The sequence below is a fragment of the Aplysia californica genome, unplaced genomic scaffold, assembly GCF_000002075.1.
Source record: "Aplysia californica isolate F4 #8 unplaced genomic scaffold, AplCal3.0 scaffold00907, whole genome shotgun sequence".
NCBI lineage: Eukaryota > Metazoa > Mollusca > Gastropoda > Aplysiida > Aplysiidae > Aplysia > Aplysia californica.
In genome coordinates this window covers 207933-231819 of record NW_004798177.1, presented here as the reverse complement: position 1 = coordinate 231819, position 23887 = coordinate 207933, and the positions used below count along the sequence as shown (strand labels likewise).

The following is a 23887-nucleotide window of genomic DNA, read 5'->3' as shown; positions in this document are numbered from 1 at the left end:
CACACTTCACACCTCCATACCCCTCCCCCCTCCCACACCCATCCACCCCCTCCCACACCCCACACACACCCACGCACAGGGCACCGCCTCCCGCGAGTCCTTCACCTCCAACAACAGACAGACCATGGTACACACCAGCTTCATGGACGGCGCCGGGGTCAATGACCATGACTATGACAGAGAGTTCAAGGACATTGATGAGGTCTGTTGTTGTTGTTGCTGTTGTGGTCGCTGTTGTTGTTGTTGGTGGTGGTGGTGTTGTTGTTGCTGTTGTTTGTGATGGTTTTGGTGACGGCAGCTGCAGCGATGTTGTTGTTGTTGTTGATGGCGTTGTTGTTGTTGTTTTTGTTGTTGTTGTTGTTGCTTATGATGGTGGTGGCGGCGGCAGTGGCGTTGTTGTTGTTGTTGTTGTTGTTGTTGTTGTTGTTGTTGTTGTGCTGGGGTCAGCAACCATGACTATGACAGAGAGTTCAAGGACATTGATGAGGTTTGTTGTTGTTGCTGTTGTTGTCGCTGTTGTTGTTGTTGTTGCTGCTGTTGTTGTTGTTGTTGTTGCTGTTGTTGTTGTTGTGATTGTGCTGGGGTCAACGACCATGGCTACGACAGGGAGTTCAAGGACGTTGGTGAGGTCTGTTGTTGTTGTTGTTGTTGCTGTTGTTGTTGTGTCTGTGTCTCCGAATGATCTAAATTACGTTGACAAAGACGTAAAAACAACCATTACCTGTGGTCTCCAGCATTATAGTATTATTTTTCTCATAGAAACTTTTCTAGTTTTATACATATATATGCATAATATTAATATATATGCATAATACTACATGTGTAAATCTATGTTTTGCGTACATACATGTCCATTCATTTTTAACGTGTAATATTTTTATGAATGTAGTGCGCATTGAGTATTTTTTTAGAAAATGGAAAAGCGCAGCATAAATGCTATTTATTGTTGTTATTGTTATTATTATTATTATTATTATTATTATTATTATTATTATTATTATTATTATTATTATTATTATTATTTTTATTATATCATTATTATCATTATTATCATTATTATTATTACTATTATTATCATTGTTATCATTATCATTATCATTATTATTATTACTATTATTATCATTGTTATCATTATTATTATCATTATTATTATTACTACTGCTATTATTATTATTATAATAATAATAATTATTATTATTATTATTATTATTATATTATTGTTGTTGTTATTATTATCATTATTATCATCATTATCATTATCATTATTATTGTTATTATTATTTATCATTATTATTATTATTATTATTATTATTATTATTATCATTATCAATATTATTTTTACTATTATTATCATTGTTATCATTATTATTATCTTTATTATTATTACTACTGCTATTGTTATTATTATTATTATTATTATTATTATCATCATTATTACCATCATTATTAGTATTATTATCATTATCATCACAACGTGTGTGTGTGTGTTCCGGCAGGAGACGACTCACGGCCTGTTCTCCTCCGACGGCGCGGCCCCCACCAACAACAGCCTGCGCACACACAAGAAGCGGCCTTCTTACCACATGATGCAGCAGAACTACGAGGACGGGAACCTCATCATCTCGCAGATCTGACATCGGCTCCCTTAATGTTGATGATGTAATATAATATATACGTACATGCATACATACACGTACACATACACACGCGCACACACACACATATATACATGAACACACACAGACACACACATGCGCACGCATGCACGCAAATATACACACACATATATACATGAACACACACACAGACACACACATGCGCACGCATGCACGCAAATATACACACAAACACACACACGCACATATACATTTTAAAACACAAAATAAAATGCAAATTATGTGTGTGTGAAAAACACAGTTTATATATATTATATAGCCAAACGCATAATTTGTGTGTGTGTGGGGGGGGGGGGGGGTAAATTTTCGTATGGTTCTTTTTGTTTTTTTTGCTTGTTGGTTTGTTTGTTGTCCTTTTCACGGTTTCTTTTCATTTTGATAGTTTATTTATTTGTTCAAAATATTTGTTTGTTTGTTTGCTTGAGAGCCATAGCATTGGAAAAAAGACTTGTTCCCACATTTTGTCTCTCTTTCTTTTTTCTTTCTTATCGTAAATCAGAAAAATTTCCTTTCTTAGATGTTGGCCTCTGACTGCAGCCTTTCGTTTTCATTTTTCTTTTGGGTCTTATAACTTCCAATCCAACGCCAGTACGTGTGAATTGCACTTACATACTTCCTATTTTCTGTCCTGTTCTTTTCTCCATTCTTTCATTTGGGATTTGAAAATGTCCTAAAGCTTAATTTAGGGAAGAACATTTGTTTTAGAGATTAGGACTGAGCAGCGCAGCCCAAACAATATGTTGTTAGGCAAATAAAGTTGGGTTTTTTTTGTTTTAAGAAATAGCAAAGCTTGTCTTTATCATGGACAGAATGACAGGAAGCATAATGGTAGTAGCTTTACTATTTTTTTCTCAGAGATGCCACACAATACATGTACATTGATTTGGGTTTGTGTTTTTTAATAAATTTTAGTTTTGGTTTGGTGTGGATTTATTGAAAATGTGTGCTCTTTCATATTATAATGTGTGTGTGTGTGTTTGTGTGTTTGTGTGTGTGTGTGTGTGTGTGTGTGTGTGTGTGTGTGTGTGTGTGTGTGTGTGTGAATATGGTTGGGGATTTAGCACCTGTAGCGTCATTTGTAGACTTTTCTGTGGTGACATAGGGACAATAACTCTGTGGTTTTCCTGTTTTATGTTCGTGCTTTTCAAATGTTTCTGGTGATTGACACTTGTCTTGTGAGCAATCGACAAAGTGATGTAAATATCATGAGCAGCATTTTTGTAAACTTCTGAGAATGTGATCCGTTTCATTTCAACCACGGTCATCTTCATTTGTGTGTTAATTAAGAACTGCAACAAAGAATATATGTGAGGCAGCACGGTGGAATCAGGCTCTCGTCAATTTTTGGGCAGGTAAAGTTATTGGTATCATCTTAAAGCTTGTTCACCTGTCTTTATTCGGATGAAACAAATATCCATTTATCTTGAATAAAAGTCGAGATACTAATGCAAATGAAGGAGGTGGGGTTACCTATTTTCAGAGGTAAAATTAGTGAGAAAATGGCTGCCAAAAATTACTTGTTTTCTTAGCTTAAGAGTCGGTGGTAACAGAAAATTTACATTTAGTGTACTTTTAATCAACATTTTTCAGAAAAATCCACACAGAAATTAGTTCTTGAAAGGGCATGAAAGGTGTTGAGCCAAAAAACAAAAATTTGATAAAAATTCACACACCTGTGGAAAAATGCAAGTTTCTTCACTTTGATTATTTTGACGAGAGCCTGATTCCACCACGCTGCCTCACATATGTGTCACGACGCGGTGCAATCAGGTGCTCGTAAATTTTAGGGCATGTGGAGTTATTTGTATCATCTTAAAGCTGATTTATTTGCTTTGCTTTCAATGAAAAAAATGTCAGTCTATCTTGAACAGAACTCAATATATTTGCGATTGAAGGGAGTAGGGTCGCCTTGTTTCAATGGTGATATTAAAGAGAAAATGACCGCAAAGGTTTGGTAACTCCAATAGATAAAAAGTCCTTGAAAACTGAAAAATGACCTATTTTATGCCTTTGAACGTTTTCCAATAAAATTTACCGGTAAATATGTTTTTATATTACTGAGGATCAGATGGACAGACAGGGTCACGAATGTGGAAGTGTTAAGGAAAACAAGACAGATCCCAGTCAGAGATGAGGTAGGAAGAAGGCGGTGGCGATGGATTGGACATACTCTCAGGAAGTCAGGCAGCTGTATAACAAAGAAAGTTTTGGATTGGAACCCACAGGGCAAGAGATCAAGGGGAAGACCTCGTGGAACTTGGAGAAGAATCACAGAAATCGATGTACAGAAAAGTGGGAAAAACATGGAATAACATCAAGAGGCTAGCCCAGGATGGAGAAAGGTGGAAAGTGTTTGTCCGTGGCCTATACCCTGGTGCAGGGTGAGAAAAGCAATGATGATGTTTTTATATGAACATAAAAGGGGTTGAGCTAAAAATTCAGTAAAATAGCCCAACTGGCGGAAAAGGCCTATTTCTCCGATTTTGTTATTTTGACGAGCACCTGATTTCACCAAGATGTCTCACATATATCCTCGCCGTCATTCTTCTTCATAACAACTATATGTCCAAATGTTATCAAGGCACATCGGTTCATTGTGAATATTTCAAACAGATATTTAACTTTCTCTAGGACATTTGCAAACTGTTTAAAGTTTTGTTCAAGTTTATAAAATTCCTGGATTAACCTACTGAGGACGTATATTCCGATCTTTCGATGTCATTTGAAGATGCCAAGTTTTGGAGCACTTTCAAAAGAAGTTTAACTTTTTTATTTACTCAGATTTGTCAGTTCTACATGTATTTTCTTTACCTGAACCTTAGACTGAAAAGGGCAGGTAACAGCCATAATACCATGAAATATCCTCATTGCTGTCTCTGAGTCGTATATCGTGGTTGGAAATGGGCCGCAACATTGCCGTAGTCTTGCTGGTGATCCGACACAATTGGTCGCTTTTACGCACAAGGAGGCAATCTCGAAAAATGCTTTTTTAAGAAAATGGAAGATAAAGTTTTTGCCCCTTGTTCAGTTTCTTTAAAAGACTCGGAGAGTTTTCTCTATAACGAAACAAATATATACATGCCAATGAAACCAAACTTCTCCTACAGGTAGGGCAATGCCCACTTTTGGTGTAGCTCAAGATTTCTGGAAACCCCCAAATCTGGGTTAGCCCGCTTGTCCTTAAAAGCGACCAATTAAGATAATATAAGATAAGATAAGATAAAATAAGACTTTATTATCCCAGAGGAAAATTTTTCTTGGCTGTACATGACCATAAAATTTAACACATGCGGGTATACATAAAAATTTTAATTATATATTTCTCTCATTAAAATTCAATACCTGAAAAGAAAAGTAAAGCTGACAAAATGTACGTATCATATCAGATGCATGTCGTGTCCCCTACATTCTCAGAGTTCATGAATTATCCAACCAGTGTAGGAGGAGGCACTATAATAATATAGGACATGTGGGTTTTTTTGTTAATGAAGAGGGACTTGCAATGAAGAGAAAACATGACTTCTCTCTCTTTTCACTGGTAGAGCTGGCATTTTCTTGAAATCTTCGGCATTTTGTGAGGGTTTTTTGGCTAGAATTTACCTTTTATTCAAATATTAAGGTAGCAAGAGTTCTTATCAGCTGAAAAAAACTAGTGCTATGTATTTTTGCGCTCTGTTTTTTTTAATATTTTGTATGATGCATGTTTTGAATTTTACAAAAAATGTTGCTGCTAAACATTTTTTAAAATACAGTTTGTATGTACAATATTTTTGCTTGCAAGCAGGCGGTCTTGGTTTGAGCAATGAAATGATGTCATATTGCGGCTGAAACAATCATTATGTACCAAAGATTCCTGTTTTAGTCAACTAAACGTCGCATGCCGTAATGTTTTCTCGGATCATTGTTCCTTATGTTATTTGTGTATCTGTATCTTGGTAACGCTTCCCTGAATTTTACTAAAGCGCATTTTTTTCAACTGTTTTTCGATGATTTTGTCGTAATAATGCTTTGTCATTGTGGGTTTTTTGTTTTTTTTGGGTAAGTGTTTTACGGCGCTCACAACTGCATAAGGTCATATGAGTGCGTGTAATTGTGTATAAGTTTGGGTGTGTGTGGGGCCCACAAACTGTATCCATATTTGCTCAACTTGCTGGGAATCATGCCTCTGAACAACGAGAAGTCTGTCAAGCTTTCTGCTATATCAGCTGAAATATTTGTTGCCACACAGGACATAAACCATGCTGCCATAAGCTGATAAGTAAAATGCATTTTTTTCATTTTGGGCCCTAAATCTTGTATTTGCTAAATCGGAAGCCTGACCGAAACGGTTTCAAAATAGAAAATTAAATACAGCCAGAGGAAACAGTTTTAAAATAGAAAATAAAATATTGTTCATTGTTGGTTTTCCCCACTTTTTCAAGTGTTTCACCCCATTTGTGGATTCTATTACGGCTCTAATTAAAGACCATCTGTATAATCTACATGTCTTGTCCTTTTATTGATTGACTTAGACAACCTTATTTACTTGTCCCATGTATCCTTTTGCTTTGTCCCATTCAGCCCTTGCCTGTCCCATCCATCCCAGCTTCTGATGAAGTACGAAACAGTCGAGATGTAGAAAAACTAATGGGCTTTAGTTGATTGATGCCAATCTGCCGGAAAACGATCCAAGAGGACAAACTTTTAGCACAAGTCAAAGGTTTATTAATTACAACTCCACTGGTTTCTGAGATATATCACTTGGAGTAAAAAAAATCCAAAATATTTAATTGTCCCACGTATCCCAACCTTCCCCTGCTGCTAGTGGAGACTTTTTTAAAATTGACAGAAAAATACAGCTAGTGGAAATGGTTTTAAAATATAAAATAAAATACAGGTTGTGGAGACGGGCGGCTTAAAAATATAAAATAAAATACGGCTAGTGGAGACGGTTGGAAAATATAAAATAAAATAAAGCTAGCGGAGACGGTTAAAAAATAGAAAATAAAATAAAACTACTTGAGACGGTTGTAAAATAGAAAATAAAATACAGCTAGTTGAGATGTTGAGACGGTTGGAAAATATAAAGAATACAGGTAGCCGAAATGGTTTTAAAATCGGAAATAAAATACAGCTAGGGGAGACGGTTGGAAAGTATAAAACAAAATAAAGCTAGGGTAAATGGTTTTTAATTATAAAATAGAATACAGCTAGTGGAGACAGTTGGAAAATAGAAAATAAAATATTCATAGTTAGTGGACACGGTTGAAAAAAAAATATGGCTGGTGGAGACGGTTGGAAAATATAAAATAAAATACATCTGGTGGAGACGGTTGGAAAATTTAAAATAAAACGCAGTTGGGGGAAACAGGTTTTTTTAAAATAATAAAATAATAAACTACAACTAGCGGAGGCGGAAAATATGTAATAAAATACAGCTAGTGGAGACGATTGAAAAATTTAAAATAGAATCCAGGTAGCCTAAAAACGGTTTTAAAATAGAAAATAAAATACGGCCAGTGGAGACGGTTGAAAAATAGAAAATAAACTACAGTTGGTGGAGACGGTTGGAAAATAGAAAATTGAATACAGCTATTGTTAACGGTTGGAGAAAAGTAAATAGAATATTCGTAGCTATTGGACACGGTTGAAAAAGAAAATACTGCTGGCGGAGACAGTTTTAAAATAGAAAATAAAACACAGTAAGTAGAGACAGTTGGAAAATCTAAAATAGCATACAGCTATTGTTGACGGTTTATATAAAATAAAATATTCATAGTTAGCGGACACAGTTGAAAAAAAAATACTGCTAGTGGAGACGGTTTTAACATAGAAAATAAAATACTGATAGTGGAGATGGTTATAAAATAGACAATAAAAGAGAGCTAGGGGAAACGGTTTTAACATAGAAAAAAAATACAGCTGGTGGAGACTGTTGGAAAATAGAAAATAGAATACAGTTAGGATAAATGGTTTTAAATTATAAAATAAAATAAAGCTAGTGAAGGCGGTTGAAAAATATGAAAAAAACAATGCTGGGGGAAACAGTTGAAAAAAAAAAAGAATACAACTAGTGGAGAGGGAAAGCATATATATATAATAAAATACAGCTAGTCGGGACGGTTGAAAAATATAAAATAGAATACCAGTAGCCGAAACGGTTTTAAAATAAAAAATAAAATACAGTTAGTGGAGACGGTTGAAAAATATAAAATAAAATACGCCAAGTGGAGACGGTAGGAAAATAACAAATAAAATACAGCTTGGGGAAACAGGTTTTTATTTAAAAAATAATAAAATACAGCTGGTTAGAGACTGCTTTAAAAAATATAATAAAATACAGTTGACGGTAGGAAAAAATCAAATCAAATATTCATTGCTATTGGACTTGGTTTTAAAAAAAAGAAATAGGCCTACTGCATGTGGAGACGGTTGGAAAATATAGAATGAAATATAACTTGGCGAGATGGTTTTAGATTACATAATAAAATACAACTAGTTGAACGATTTTAAAATATAAAATAAAATACAGGTACAAGAGACAGTTGAAAAATAGAAAATTGAACACGTCCAGTGTAGACGGTGGGAAAATACAAAATAAATTACGGTTAGTGGAGACAGTTAGAAAATATAAAATAAAATAAAGCTATGGGAAACAGTTTTAAAATAGAAAATAAAATACAGTAAGTGGATACGGTTCAAAAATTTATAAAATAAAATACATCTAGGGGAGACGGCTGAAAAATAGAAAATACCTATAATACAGCTAGGATAAATGGTTTTAAATTATAAAATAAAATGCTGCTGGTGAAGACGGTTGAAAAATATAAAATAAAATAATAAAATACGGCTAGTCGAGACAGTAGGAAAGTAGAAAATAAAATACAGCCGGGGGAAACTGTCAAAAAAAAAAAAAACAGCTAGTGGAGACGGTTGTAGAAAAGGAAAATAAATTACACAAAGTGAAGATGGTTGGAAAAAAATAATAAAATACAGCTATTGGCGACGGTTGGAAAATAGAAAATACAATACGGTTAGTGGAGACAGTTGCAAAACATAAAATATAATACAGGTAGGGGAGACAGTTAAAAAATAGAAAATAAAATACAGCTAGGGGAAACTGTTGGAAAATTGAAAATTTAATACAGCTAGGATAAATGGTTTTAAATTATAAAATAAAATACAGCTAGCGAAGACGGTTGAAAAATATAAAAAAGAATAGGGGTAGCCGAAACGGTTTTAAAATAGAAAATAAAATGCAGCTAGTGGGGACGGTTTTAAAAAATAAAATAAAATACAGCTATTGTAGACAGTTGGAAAAAATATAATAAAATATTCATTGCTAATTGACACGGTTGAAAAAAAAAATACTGTTAGTGGAAACAGTTTTAAAATAGAACATAAAATACAGCTAGGGGAGACGGTTTTAAAATAGAAAATAAAATACAGCTAGGGGAGACGGTTGTAAAATAGATAATAAGAGAGAGCTAAAGGAAACGGTTTTAACATAGAAAATAAAATACTGATTGTGGAGATGGTTGGAAAATATAAAATATAATACAGCTAGGATAAATGGTTTTAAATTATAAAATAAAATACGGCTGGTGGAGACTGTTGGAAAGCGTAAAATAAAATACGGTTAGTGAGGAGTGTTGGAAAATAGAAAATAAAATACAGCTAGTGGAGACGGTTGTAAAATAGAAAATAAAAGACAGGTATTGCAGACGGTTGGAAAAAAAATGAATAAAATACGATCAGTTACGACCCTGCTCGTGTGAAAAAATCAAAGTGAAATTGTAACTAGTTTTTTAATAAATTAGAATTCAAATTTCAGAATGACTCTATTTTTAAAACGCTGACAAAAAAAAGCCTTTTTAAAAAAAAAAAACTGCTCTGAAGAAAAAAAAAGCATTTTGTCAACTTACGGCAGCATAGTGGGAGCAAATAGATGAGCTAGAAGTCAAATTGACTGTCTTACTGACTTTAATTCTATTGAAATCTCTGTCAAATAGGGTGTAAATTGTACTAATCTGTGAGATCTGCCTTTTTCAACTGAAGTCATTATGTATTGTCAATTTCAATTGTCCTCTTTTCATTCGAATACTGCACTGCCTAATGATTCCAAAATCCGTGATTTTTGCGCGCGCTGCTAGAGCAGTGAGCTTCTTCTTGGTTTGGCTCATGAACTAGACTAGATGTATTAATTGTCGCTATTATAATTGTTACAATAATAGTAATAATAATTACTATTATCATCATTATTATTACAATTATTATCATTATTATTATTATTGTTGTTGTTATTGTTATTATTATTATTACTTTAATTGTCATTATTACTATTACCATTATTATCATTGTTATTATTGTTGTTGTTATTGTTATTATTATTATTATTATTATTATTATGTGCAAGTCTTTGGTTTGACTTCACATATTTCCTATTTGGCAGGAATTCTGTGAAATAAGAGCGCAATCAGCTCCACACTTTGGGCTTGTAAGTCAAAAGTCAGTGTTCATATTTCTTACCTGTGTCAGCTTCAATTTCTGCGTACGAGTTGTGTGTGTATGTAGACCTTTTAAACGGAAGTGCGAATGATCATGAGAGGCAAATTTATTCCTACCATGTATATGCTGTCTTAACAGATCATGTCGCTATCCTTTTCCTCCTACAACGTACAGTAACGCGAGGTTGGAAGATTGGCAGAACCACTCTAGCACAGCCTGTTCTTTGGGAAATTCTCTTAATTAACGCAAAATTCTACCCAAAGGAAATTCACAAGAACTAGTTAACACTTGTTACACACCCCTAAAAAAAAACCCCAAAAAACAAACAATTCAAATTTTTTTTTAAAAGCTAAATATAGAGCTACCTCATCTCAGCTATTTTCTAACATTATGCCAATAGCATGATAAATGATTACATGTATGATGATGGTGTGTGCTGAAATTGTGCTACTGTACAAAATGTATCTATTCTTGTTTTGTTCTAAAACCATTGCCGAAGTCGTCTGGGGGTCCTCAATAAAAGACAAGTATCAGCACACACTGTAAATGGTATAAAAGTAGAGATACGTTTTGAGTCTTCTTTCATCATTTTGATCGGAAGGTTGTTTTTTTTTGCGATTGGAAAATTTTCAAGAAACAGTTTCTGGGCAGGAGCATAACACCATCGGTTTCATTTCTATAGGCCAAAGTATCATAGCTTCGAAACATTCTGGACTAGTTAATAGCTCCTTACAATTACAAAGTTCCATCTGCTCAGTAGCTTACCCAGTTTGGAGAAATTTGGCCTCAAAATTTGTTTGAGTTTCGCAGCATTTCAAGGTTTTTTAATGTATTTCTTTGAATATCTTGACAATGACTTCAAATGATCCAACGATTTTGATATAGATCTAGAGAAGATAGAACATTTGGTTTCTGACCCTATGGTCTTAGTAACTCAAAACAGCCAAAAATGTCGGATAGAACATTGTAATTCCGATGTAGCGTAGCGTCTGTGGTGTAGTGGTTAAGCTCTTCGCCTTCGACACAGAAGATGTGAGTTTGATTTTATCTCAAACAGACTCCACTGTGGTTTCCATGGCAACAAATCCTGCAAATGACAGATCCGTGACTCGCGTCACTGATGTTGATGCAGGCGCCATAGATTTGAATTGTAATAAAAATCCTAGACTGGGCACTTGCATGGCCTCCACTCTTTGCTGTCTATTAAAGATTTCACTGTACCGGTGCACATCATTGATGATAGTTGCGCAGACGAAGAGCAAGAACACAAGTCTCGCTATAGTTGAGTACACGTCATTTGGTTCTCAAAAAGAGTCAAACGGTGCGCTCCATGGTGGACCGGATGATTACCATTATAAGGAGTGCCCAGTCTTGGACATTACATTGCAACACAAGTCAATGGCAGACACTGAAGAGCTAGAAAAGATTTGGGCTGTGTGCCAGTTGGTGCTCGACTGATCATTGCGTGTGGTTGACGGTTGTGGAGCAGAACCTCTCATCTTGAGTTCTTCAGCGATGGAACCATGCGAATGAGTGACACCTAAAGACGTCTTTCCAAAGAGATATATCACAATCATGTTGCTTTTTACAGTAGCGACTGTAGGCTCCTGTCGTCTCTCGACGTGGCTGCGTTCGTCAGTTGGTGTCCTACTCCTTGTCACGACAGACCTCCATTTTCTCCTCGATGCCTCTGCTTTGATGTATGATCTCATGAAGTCGTAGACCACTGTCGGATTTCACAATTCAATTTCAATGTATCGTGTATGAGGTCTTCTTTTATTTCTCTTTACCTCTATTTTTTCCCAGCAGTACAGCTGTCATCAGGCCTTTTTTAATGTATGTTTGCATGACTACGGTACTGTATGTGTTCAAATATTTATCAGATTGTAAGACAACAGTAATGAAGTTCACATGTTCAAATATTTGTGAGATTGTATGGTATAACTACAGAACTGAAGTTCACATGTTCGAATATTTGTGAAACTGCATGACTGCGGTACTTAGTTCACGTGTTCAAACAATTGTCAGATTGCGCGGCTACAGTACTGTAGTTCACGTGTTCAAACAATTGTCAGATTGCGCGGCTACAGTACTGTAGTTCACGTGTTCAAACAATTGTCAGATTGCGCGGCTACAGTACTGTAGTTCACGTGTTCAAACAATTGTAAGACTGTCAGCTAACAAGCTCGCTAAGCGGCTTACCTCACTTCAGATAAATCTGGCATCGGGCAACTTCTGCTTACACTACACAACACTGTGGTTTAACAGAATTTACCCTACAGCGCTACCTTGCCCTCACTGCCCAAGGACCTTCAAGGCGAAGATTGGCTTAATCAGCCACCTGAGGACCCACCCCACCCCCCGGATATGATGAAGAAGGTCTTCTTCCCTCAGGAAGGACGAACACCACCTGTAAAGCACAGCACAAGAACAGAAATAGTAGAACCATACATCATAAAATTATCTTTGTGGAATTTGATCGCCATGAATATAATTAAGTCATTTCTTTACATGCATAAATATTGTCCTCGACTGACAATAAATCTCTTTGAGTCCGGCTCTTCTCTGTGCCGAATGTAATAAGCCTGTGTCTTGTGTTGTTGGACCATTAATTTAGGCTCCATGGATTTTGGGGGGTTTCTTTCTTTCTACATTCATGTATTTTTGTGTGACATGTCATGGCATTTTATTGTTATAGTATGATGAGGGAGATGGTTGAAGATTTTGTGATGCTCTTGCCTTTAATCTATGGCTGCTCTCATCATCCAACTTGTCATCAAACTGAAACGTTCAATAATATTGATGTATACATACAAACATATACATGTGTATATATATATATATATATATATATATATATATATATATATATATATATGAGGCATCATGGTGAGATCAGGTGCCTGTCAAAATAATGAAATCCGAGAAATTAGCATTTTATTACGTTTGGATATTTTTTTCAAATTTTTGTTTTTGGCTCAAAACTTTGTATCATTCAAAAACACTTTTGCATTTGGATTTTAAGGAGAAAAAAAGTTTGATTAAAGGCATACAAAAAATGTAAATTTGCAGTTTTCAAGGACTCTAAAGCTATGGAAGTCACCAAACTTTGATGGCCATTTTCTCGCTAATTTTACTTCTGAAACCAGGCGACCCCACCTCCTTCAATGGCAAATATCTTGACTTCTGTTAAAGATAAAATCGATATTTTTTCATCAAAAGCAAGACAAATGAAAAAGTTTTAAGATAATGCTAATAACTTCACATGCCCAAAAATTGACAAGCTACTGATTCCACCGCGTTGTGACACATGTAAATATATACAAACATCGCTGGCCAGCTATTCAGATATATTATTATATTAAGTCCAAAATTTGCAGAAAAATTTCTATTACAATTTCTTAATCTTTGGTATTGGTTGCATGCGCTCCAGAAATATTTTGTGGAAATTCAAAATTCTAAATGTTGAAAAAAGAAAGAAGATATTCATGATGTTGGTATGGTTGTGAAAAAATATAAAACATAACATTTTTTTCCTCTCTCCTGAAAATTATTTCTTTCTATATATATATATATATATATATATATATATATATATATATATATATATATATATATATGAGAACAAGTAGCAATGTTAACTATTTGCCTTTGTTAGTAGCAAATGCTTGTGTTCTAGTACAAAATAAGAATTTTCAGACAACTTATAACATTTTATTTACATATATTCATATATGTACTCATTTCTTTTCATGGCACCTGGCAAGCTGGCTGAGCCTGAACTTACCAACGCTGACTAAAAAGTTTTGCCTTCGAGATCATAATTTCAAAACTAGATCAAATCGTGCCATACACACAAACGTTATACTAATTATACCAAACAAAATCATGGGATGACTCTTTTAAAATTCTACCTATATATATAATATATTTATCCACATTATTTCCATCCAGTTATGACCAAGCCAGGACTTGCAACATCCAAGCAGACATGACGAATTTGATAAAAATTAATAATTTGTCTTTTTAAGAATGTTCTTTACGTTTGAAGTACCAAATATATGTACATGTTTCAAATCCGTGACATAATTATGTTATGTCCCATCTGTACATTGACATACTCGTAACTAACTATTCAAAATGATTACCGTTGGCCCTTGATATAGCTGTAGAAAGTTTGATCCAACCCTCTGATTGGAAAGCCATAAATACAGATGAGATGTCTTTTGGACATTTTAAAACACCATAATTTCTATATAATATAGTGTTTGCCTAATAGCTTTATTCACATCCCCCATTTTAATCTGAATACCCCTGTTAGACTGTTATAAGAAATATTGCATTTCCAAATTCTCCTCTTTAAAGTAAATTCCCATGTACAGATCATTAAAACGTGCAAGTGCAATAATGCATGAAAATAAGTTTTACTATTTAACTGCATTTTCAAATAGAAGGAACTGATGAAAGGTTTGGCACTGGCTTATTTTTCTAAAAACAAACACAAAAAAGGGAGAGGGTGAGAAGAGGGTGGATATTATTTTCTACACTTTTCAGCTCAATGTGAGGACCCTGCACACAGACACAAAGGCCGCCCGTCTTGTCTTCATGACAGTAGCCGAGTTTACAGTATTTACACCGTATGATCTGAACAATAAAATTTCCACCAATCCTTCGATCTGTCTGTCTCATTTTGTTTAGTATTGACAGGAAGTTCATGTCGCCTTTACATGTGTGTCCCCTTGGTTTTATGCACCCCGCATAATTTAGCAAAATTTGATCATTTTTGCATAATTTCTGATTATTTTCCTTTCTCATTCTTTGTTAAAATTAACAGAATCGCATAATTTCACATTTTTGGGCTCAGTTTGCATGATTTCAGAATTTTTCTTGCATAAAACGACGGGGACAGACATGTAGATCTATTTACTTTAGTCCACAGATCTGAGCTTTCTTCTTTTTTTTTGTTTGGTCCAGATAAAACATTTTGTTTACCAGATAATATTGTTTGGTTGTCACATCCTCATTCTTTACAAAAAGATCAATCTGAATCCTAGCAGAAAGTACACTTAGTGTAGAATTCTGTGTATGAGCACCAAGGGGTGGATGTCAACAGAGAAGTCCAAAAGGGGGAATCAGGCTTACTCTGCTCACCTCTCTAGCCTCAACAGGACAAAAGTCTGCTTCGACTATCAAGGCTCCCCGGAAATAGTAGTTCACAAGGGAGTGACAAACATACAAAAGAAGTAGAGGGAAATGACGATAGTAAGGATGAGGAAAGAAAAAGCAGCAGTTCCCCCATGTTGTTCCAGCACAGTATGAGCATGACATTGATAAATCAGCCATTTACAATTCTACTGTGCATAAGAACATGTTAATATCCCCACTTCAGTTAGTAGCACTGCCCTGGGGGGGTGCTGTTGTTGGAGCTCCTAAAGTTCCTAATCACGCCACGTGAAAACCTTTTCTAAACTGAAGATTCCCAAACCTACTGCAACTGTTGAGAGTTTAACGCACTGCTAGACACAATGATCACAAAAACAAAATCCAAACAAAACAGTGGAAATTCTACAAATTAATTTTTAAAAGATTCTGTATATATATATAATTTAAAAAATTTCACAGAAAGTCACTTTTTTGCCTTTTGAGCCTCGTAGCTGATAATAGCACAGTGCGTCTTACGACTGATATTGAGCATGGCAGACAGGCATAAGATACACAAAATATAGTTGCTTTTTACTACCGCCACCACTATTAGTTTTTTAAGTTTTAGTAGAGGTTTTACGGCGCTCGCAACTGCATAAGGTCATATGAGCACCAGAAGATTAGAGGTGTTTCAAGAGAGTAACAAACACAAAAAAGAAGGAGGGGAGATAAGGATGATAGATGTTTGATAGGAAAGAAGAAGCAAACCACACCAGAGTACCCGCCAACCACCCATCCACCGCTATTAGAGATTACTGAGACAGTTGCTATTTCACATAAATAATAAAGACAACTCAAATAGTTGCAGTGTAACATAAATGTTTAACATGAAAGGTAAAGATAACTTTGAGAGTTGTTATTTCACATTAATGTTTAAAACAACTCAGACAGTTGCTACTTTATTTACCCTCACCGTTAGACTTTGAACAGCTGTCGTCCTTTTTTCAAATCCAGCATTTGCAGATATTTTAATTTTGCAGGAGAGCCCCCTTTTTTAAAAGCCAACTCAATGTTGTTACCAAGAAAAAAACATATTATTTTGTTTCAGAGAAAATGCTGAAGTTATTATCAAAATTGTATTCTTAAAAGGATCCATCTTTAGAAGCCTAATTCCTTATCAAACTTAGAAGTAGCTGGAAAAAGCATTTGAGAGAGGTAGCAATGTAGGAAAATCTTCACCAAAAATTATCTCTCTTTGCAGTTTTCTCAGAATTGTTTATCTGACCAGGTTGCAACACTATATTGAGTAGATCTCAGAAAGTTACCGTCAGAAGTGTTTCAAATTTGCACACAATCTTTTATACATATTTCTCTATAACCTTACAGTAGCATTTTTCTTTTTTATGTACACCTTTGAAATTTTAGGCCTTTTTATTTTACAAAATCTTAAAATATTGAAGACCTGAATGTGGTGCATAACAAGGACTGTAAGGCTCACAAGTCAGTACAGAAATTTCAAATTTGGCCCTGTAAGGTTATTCTACCTACCAACAGTAATCGCCATGCCAAATATTATTAGGCTTCTATCTTGAAGCATGCTGATGATTGACAAAATATAAAATTGGTTTTAAAAATGCTGAATCAATCCTTTATTTTTGATGGCTCGAGATTATTATGGCTAAAATCTTGAATTTTTTGCTTGGTAACCTTTTTTTGTACTATGTCACCCCCTTTGATGCAGAAAAGCAAGCGTTAGACCAAAAACTACAGCATTTGGGTGTTGACCATAGCTACACCCCCTTAACTAGGTAAGTTCGCAAATATTTAGTTTTAGTAGAGGTTTTACGGCGCTCGCAACAGCATAAGGTCATATGAGTGACAGAAGATTAGAGGTGTTACAAGAGAGTAACAAAAATTTTAAAATTTTTAATTGCAGCTGCGTTCATTTTTCAGCTCACGAGTTTGACTTTTGGTGCAGTTTAGTTTAGTAGATGCCAGAGGAAGACACGGGTCAGTGGAAATGGTAGACATAAACGTAAACAGGACTGGCAAAGTTTCTATTAGAATGATAAATATTCAACACAACTGCCAGCGCATTTCATAAATTTTCTGCTGTGTCTTTTAGTTTAGTTTCAGTAAGGTTTTACGGGGCTCCCAACTGCATAAGGTCACATGAGCGCCAAGGGGGAGACACTAGACTATAAAGTTCTCTGCACCACAGCTGAATAACTCTCTCTCTCTCTCTCTCTCTCTCTCTCTTTCTTCTGGCGCTGTGGCGTCATAAACGGTCAGCGATGCCGACAGCACGCAGGAACTCAACACTTTCCCGGGGGGCCTTAAAAAGTGCTAAATGTGGGTTACTGAAATGTCCCAGCAGACGGGTTCTGGCACATCTCTTGCAAGCAACGATGAAGAACTTAACCACTACACCCTAGATGCTAATGTACAAGTATAGCAAGTATAAAAATACGCATTATGTGGTGGGTGCTGACAAAATGAGTTACTTCTCGCAATTAAAAAATGGAGATATTTGCCAAAAATTGACACCAGAATCAAATTTGTAGATTCTAAACAAATGCCGTTCTCTTCAAGTTTTACAGAGACCTGTTTTCATACTAATGAATTGCAAAAACTCACCCTATAAATTTGACGCATATATTTCCGTCGGACTCAAATCTGAGAAATAACTCATTTTGTCAGCACGCCTCACATATTTAGCAAAGATAGGCCTACTAATATATGAGTTCCCCAAACCAGTGTCTTATACCTGCAGCAACACTTGCACAAGATTTCCGTCTATATACCGCGGTACACATAGACGTCCGGTACACGCGGGCAACATGAGTCACAGATACTGTGAAAAACACGCACAGAAGATTTCTGGATATATGGAACAGTACCCTGGCTTCCTGGCCTCCTGGCCTCCCAAGCACTTTATGGACTCAAACAGAAGGTGACTTTAGAATCTTCCAACAAATAAGAGTTTTCTTCAGAATCCAAGGAAAAACAGAAGTTTAACTTCCGAATCCTCCAAAAAACAGAAGTCTAACTTCCGAATCCTCCAAAAAACAGCACTTTAACTTCAGAATCCTCAAAAAAACATAAGTTGACTTCCGAATCCTAAAAAAAAAAATATGAGTTAACTTCAGAATCCTCCAAAAAACATAAGTTGACTTCAGAGTCCTCCAAAAAATAGGAGTTCACTTCAAAATTCTACAGAAAAAAAAGGAGTTAACCTCAAAATCCTTTTAAAAAAGGAGTTTTAACTCAGAATCCTCAGAAAAAATAGGAGTTTACCTCGGATGAGATTCCTTAAAAAAAATAGGAGTTAACCCCAGAATCCTTTAAAAACAGGGGTTTAGGGGGAAAAAAATCACAGGCTCCCAAACCCAAGTCGAGTAAAATTACATAAATATTGCCAAAGGTGAAAAATAAACGTCATTTGAAAACATCAAAATAAAAATGGTATTTTCACATCATCTATGATAAGCCATGCACATACTTCAAATAAACACACACTGAAAAAAATGTGCAGGCCTATTTTCCCCTGATTTACAATACGTCACATTTAATTTGGTCTGACAGAAAAGGAAAGCAAGAAAAAAATTGAATTTAATGTAAGTCCTATCAAGGTTTTTTCAACAAGGGAGGAAAAAATAAATCGGAGAGCTCCAATTTTACCGTAGAACTTGGCAGGGCAGGGCTGAGTACCGTACCTAATGGTTCACCTTACGGCAACATATAACACCGAAATTTTTAATTTCTTGACCATAATAACATAGTGCTTCCGAGTCAGTCTGCACATAACATAACTCTCTTGGACTGCCCTTCCTTCTCATCAGCTGCCTCCTTGCTGAGGATTCAGAAGGTTGAGGACACTCTCGGACACGGAGATCTGCTGATTCTCCACGTAGTTGCGACTGTTGTACTCGGTGAACTCCAGGAAGTAGCGGTAGTTGACCATCATGGAGCACGACTGTTGCAGCCCGCGGTGGGTCGTGTCCGCCAGGAAGTTGATGCGGAACAGCTGAGCCCCGTTGCTCAAGTGAAAGTTTGCTATGGCGTAGAGAGGAGGAGAAAGTATTTTGTTAGAGAGGCTAGTGGCGCTCATATGACCTTATGCAGTTGCGATCGCCGTAAAACCTCTACTAAAAACTTTTAAAAAGAGGGGCTAGGGAGAGAAAGTGAAAGTTTGCTGTGGTATAGAGAGGAGAAAGTATTTTGTTAGAAAGGCTAGGAAGAGAAACAGATGAAAAAAAAGAATGAAATAAACAGACAAAGAGAGACAGACAGACGGAGAGAGAGAGAGTAGAATGAGAGACTGCGAGATAGAAAGTTTGCTGTGGCATAGAGGAGGAGAAAGTATTTTGTTAGACAGGAGAGGGAGAGAAAGTGAAAGTGTGAAGTTTGCTGTGGTATAGAGAGAAAGTATTTGTTACAGATGTTAGGGCTAGAAAGAGAAAGTTTTCTGTGGTATAGAGAGAAAGTAATTGTTAGAGAGGATAGGGAGAGAAAGTGAAAGTTTGCTGTGGTATAGAGAGGCAGAAAGTATTTATGACAAAATGAGTTACTTCGCAGATTTCAACCCGCTGGAAATAAAGGTGTCAAATTTATAGACAGAGTTTTTGCAATTTATTAGTATGAAATAATAAAAGATATGATGTAAAACTTGAAGAGAATGGCATTGGTTTAGAATCTGCAAATTTGACCCTGAGGTGAATTTTTGGCCGATATCTACTTTTTTTTGTTTTTGCGAGAGGTAACTCATTTTGTCAGCACCCCTCACATTTTGTCAGAGAGGCTAGGGAGAGAAACAGACGGAAGGAAAGAATGAAATAAATAGACAGAGACAGACAGACAGACAGACAGACAGACAGACAGACAGACAGACAGACAGACAGACAGACAGACAGACAGACAGACAGACAGACGGACGGAGAGAGAGAGAGAGAGTAGAATGAGAGACTGCGAGATAGTAAGTTTGGTGTGGCATAGAGAGGAGAAAGTATTTTATTAGAGAGGAGAGGGAGAGAAACAGACGTTTTTGTTTTAGTAAGTGTTTTACGGCACTTGCAACACAATAATGTCATATAAGTGCCGAAGATCAGAGGTGTTACAAGAAAGTAACAAAACACAAAAAAGAAGGAGCACAAAAAAGAAGGAGGAGAGATAAGGACGACAAATGTTTGATAGGAAAGAAGAAGCAGAAACAGATGGAGAGAAAGAATGGAATAAACAGACAAGAGAGAAAGAATGGAATAAACACACAAGAGAGAAAGAATGGAATAAACACACAAGAGAGAAGAATGGAATAAACAGACAAGAGAGAAAGAATGGAATAAACACACAAGAGAGAAAGAATGGAATAAACAGACAAGAGAGAAAGAATGGAATAAACAGACAAGAGAGAAAGAATGGAATACAAAGGTGGAGAGAAAGAATTAAATAAACATGTCGTATAAATCTTGTATGAATGAGAGTGTGTACTTACTTATGAACACAAAGCTTCAAAATGTCAAATAAGCTCAAACTTCACACACATAAAATATGACACTTACTCATGTTACTTAAATGTAAGTTGTTAAGATCTTATAAAGTACCACTTTTGTCAAAACAAAAATTACAAAATATTCCAAGTACTTAAACACAAAGCTAACTGCAAATTACCTTTCTAGAACAACCAAAACTACAACAACAACAACGAAAACAACAACAACATTAAATTACCTTAAACTCACAACAGGCTGCAAAACGTCATACTAACTTTTCTATAAAATAAAAGATCACATTTACTTCAACTGGAGAACCAAACTAACAAAGATCTGTCTGACGTACCAACGGGATTGAGGGCCAACTTGCGTCTCTTCTCAACGTACAGATAGTGAGCGCAAAGTCTCAGGAGAGGACCTTTCATCACCTGTCAGACATTTCAAACAGTAGGACAGCATAGTGAGAGGTAAAAATGGAAAAAATATTTACTGATCGAAAAAAAATTGAGTCAAATCTACTTCAACCCTATCCGTACGTCGTGTTTTACTGTGTGCCACCATCCATACGATGTGGGGAACTCTGTGCCACCACTTAACCCTATCCGTACGTCGTGTTTTACTATCTTATCCATAGACGTGGGGAACTCTGTGCCACCACTTTACCCTATCCGTACGTCATGTTTTACTATACTATCCATATGACGTGTGGAACTCTGTGCCACCACTTTCCAAAGAGGAACTTTGCTCGTTAGTCCGATCCGTAAGCGCTGCATGGCAGTCTGTCAAAACGATTTTTTGAGAAATACTGAAAGTTTCAAAGAGATCTTCACACAAGAAGTATTCTACAATGTGAAAATGACCCCAGGGCGTACGGAGAGGATTAATAGTCACCTGTCCAAGACAATCACCAGTACAAACGGCCATTTCCCACTTCCACCGCTTGGGTTGATTTTTTTTGTTTTTTCAAATAGAATAAAAATATGTAGATGTTCACTTATTTAAGACAACTACTTTCCTCCTCAACAATGGGTGGCCATTTTGAACAATTTGGACAGTATTTCTATAGTAACACTAATGAGGCCAATAACGTTGAAACACTGGAAATCAACTCTATTTGCCATGTTTAGAATCAAGGATAACTTTGAACAAAATCAGTCTTTGAATTAAATTTTTTTTTTAAGCCCTTTTTCAAGATCATTCTTTTTACAGACTGTCATAAGAGCTAAAAAAGATGAACAATGAAGCGTGTCAGATTCTCCCCAGACAACAAAGCCTGTAGAAAAATACAATACTTTGGTCCCTTAAAATGACACCAGACCATTGCCTACGTGCCTGTGTGCGTGCGTGCGTGCGTGCATGCGCGTGTGTTTTGTGTGAGAAAAACTTAACCAATGCACCAACATCTGGACAATAAAGATTTATCTTATCCCATCAAAGTTGTGACCACATTCACCTTACTTTCTGGACAGCCCTTGCAATTACTGATGGCAACACCTGACCTATATATATATATATCCAGGTGTATTCATAGTGGAGATCATTCTTTTCAGAGAGGGGGAAAAAATTTGTACATCGTTGGTGTTGACATTACTCAGATGCGGGATGAAAACTAAGTTTGACCTCCTTTTTTGAATACAGAGAAGCACATCAACATAATACTGTTCATTTAGCACTGAGAAAAAGGAAAAAAGACGGACAGAAACAACAGAGGAGAAGTAAAAAAGTAGGACCAACCAGAGGCTCCCTCCAACCAGCTTTCAAGTTCTGATCCCTGTACCACTCACGGATCGAGGGCCGATCTTTTAAAAACTCTAAAACTGGTGCTTGACATTATTTTTTCTCAGACAGTGGAGAAAATTTGTCCACAATCATGCAAAGAGGAAAATGAAAGTTTACCTCCTTCACATTCTGGTCCCTGTACCAATCATGAGTCAAGAGCTGGTCCTTGAAAAACTCCAGAACGGATGCTTGACTGGCCAGCTTGAAGGGTCGGAGACTGGTCACTTCCTCGGGCAACAGGATGGGGGACTGTGGCTCCTCGCCCGCATCTGTAAAAAAGGACCATATGACGTGAGGTTTACTGTCCAAACGAGTTACTTCTCTGAATCCCAAAATGGAGATATTGGCCGAAAATCGATACGCGGTGAAATTTGAAGATTTCCAAATGATGTCGTTTTCTTCACGCTTAAGATGTTTTTATTACTCCATACTTGTAAATTGAATTGTAAAATCTCAACCTATAAATTTGACTATCCCAAGGGGTGACCAGTCCCTGAAGCCAAACAAACAAAGAAACAAACAAAAGTACAGAACGTTCACCTACTGCGAGCGTTGATGTTGTGATTGACGTTAAAGAGCAGCCAGTCCCTGAAGCCAAACAAACAAACAGACAGACAAACAAACAAACAAACAAACAAACAAACAAACAAACAAACGTCCACCTACTGCGAGCGTTGATGTTGTGGTTGACGATAAAGAGCAGCCAGTCCCAGAAGCCAAACAAACAAACAAAAACAAACACACAAACGTCCACCTACTGCGAGCGTTGATGTTGTGATTGACGTTAAAGAGCAGCCAGTCCCGGAAGCCAAACAAACAAACAGACAGACAAACAAACAAACAAACAAACAAACAAACAAACGTCCACCTACTGCGAGCGTTGATGTTGTGGTTGACGTTAAAGAGCAGCCAGTCCCGGAAGCCCGGTATGGGCGAAAGGCTGGAAAACTTCTGGAGGTGTGGGAACTCTTCCTGGAGCTTGCGCACAACCGACTTAATCAGGTAGTTCCCCATCTCCACACCGTGCAGGCCTGCCCAGGTGCAACAACAATAATAATAATTAATAATAATAATGAAAATAATCATCATCATCATCATCATAATAACAATAAAAATAACCACCACTGACTTGATAAGGTAGTTTCCTATTTCTACACCGTGTCGGCCTGTCGAGGTGCAATATTAAAGATAAGAAGAGGAAGGAGGAGGAGGAGGAGGAGGAGAAGAAGGAGAGGGAGGAGGAGAAGAAGAAGAAGAAGAAGAAGAAGAAAAAGAAGAAGAAGAAGGAGAAGAAGAAAGAAAAGGAGGAGGAGG

At 36.3% G+C, this 23887-nt stretch overlaps 2 protein-coding genes across 5 annotated transcripts in view; one reads left to right on the top strand and one right to left on the bottom strand.

Annotated features, from left to right (window-relative positions):
• Window positions 1-79: 79 nt before the first annotated feature.
• On the top strand, window positions 80-1728 carry LOC118478755 (the record flags this gene model as incomplete). The annotated part of the gene is given in 2 exon segments (XM_035972920.1): window positions 80-202; window positions 1497-1728. Coding segments are annotated over 2 exon segments (261 nt in total), but the record flags the coding sequence as incomplete, so codon positions are not given.
• Window positions 1729-17410: 15682 nt separating this feature from the next.
• LOC101855605 (malonyl-CoA decarboxylase, mitochondrial) overlaps window positions 17411-23887 on the bottom strand; it is a gene marked incomplete in the record, with an annotated part of 55204 nt that continues 48727 nt past the window's right edge. For 2 of the 4 annotated variants that reach the window (XM_013089246.2, XM_013089247.2), the window contains 4 exon segments: window positions 17411-19361; window positions 21141-21222; window positions 22691-22842; window positions 23446-23604. In XM_013089246.2, coding sequence (XP_012944700.1) covers window positions 19144-19361; window positions 21141-21222; window positions 22691-22842; window positions 23446-23604 — 611 coding nt within the window. 4 annotated transcript variants of the gene reach the window in all.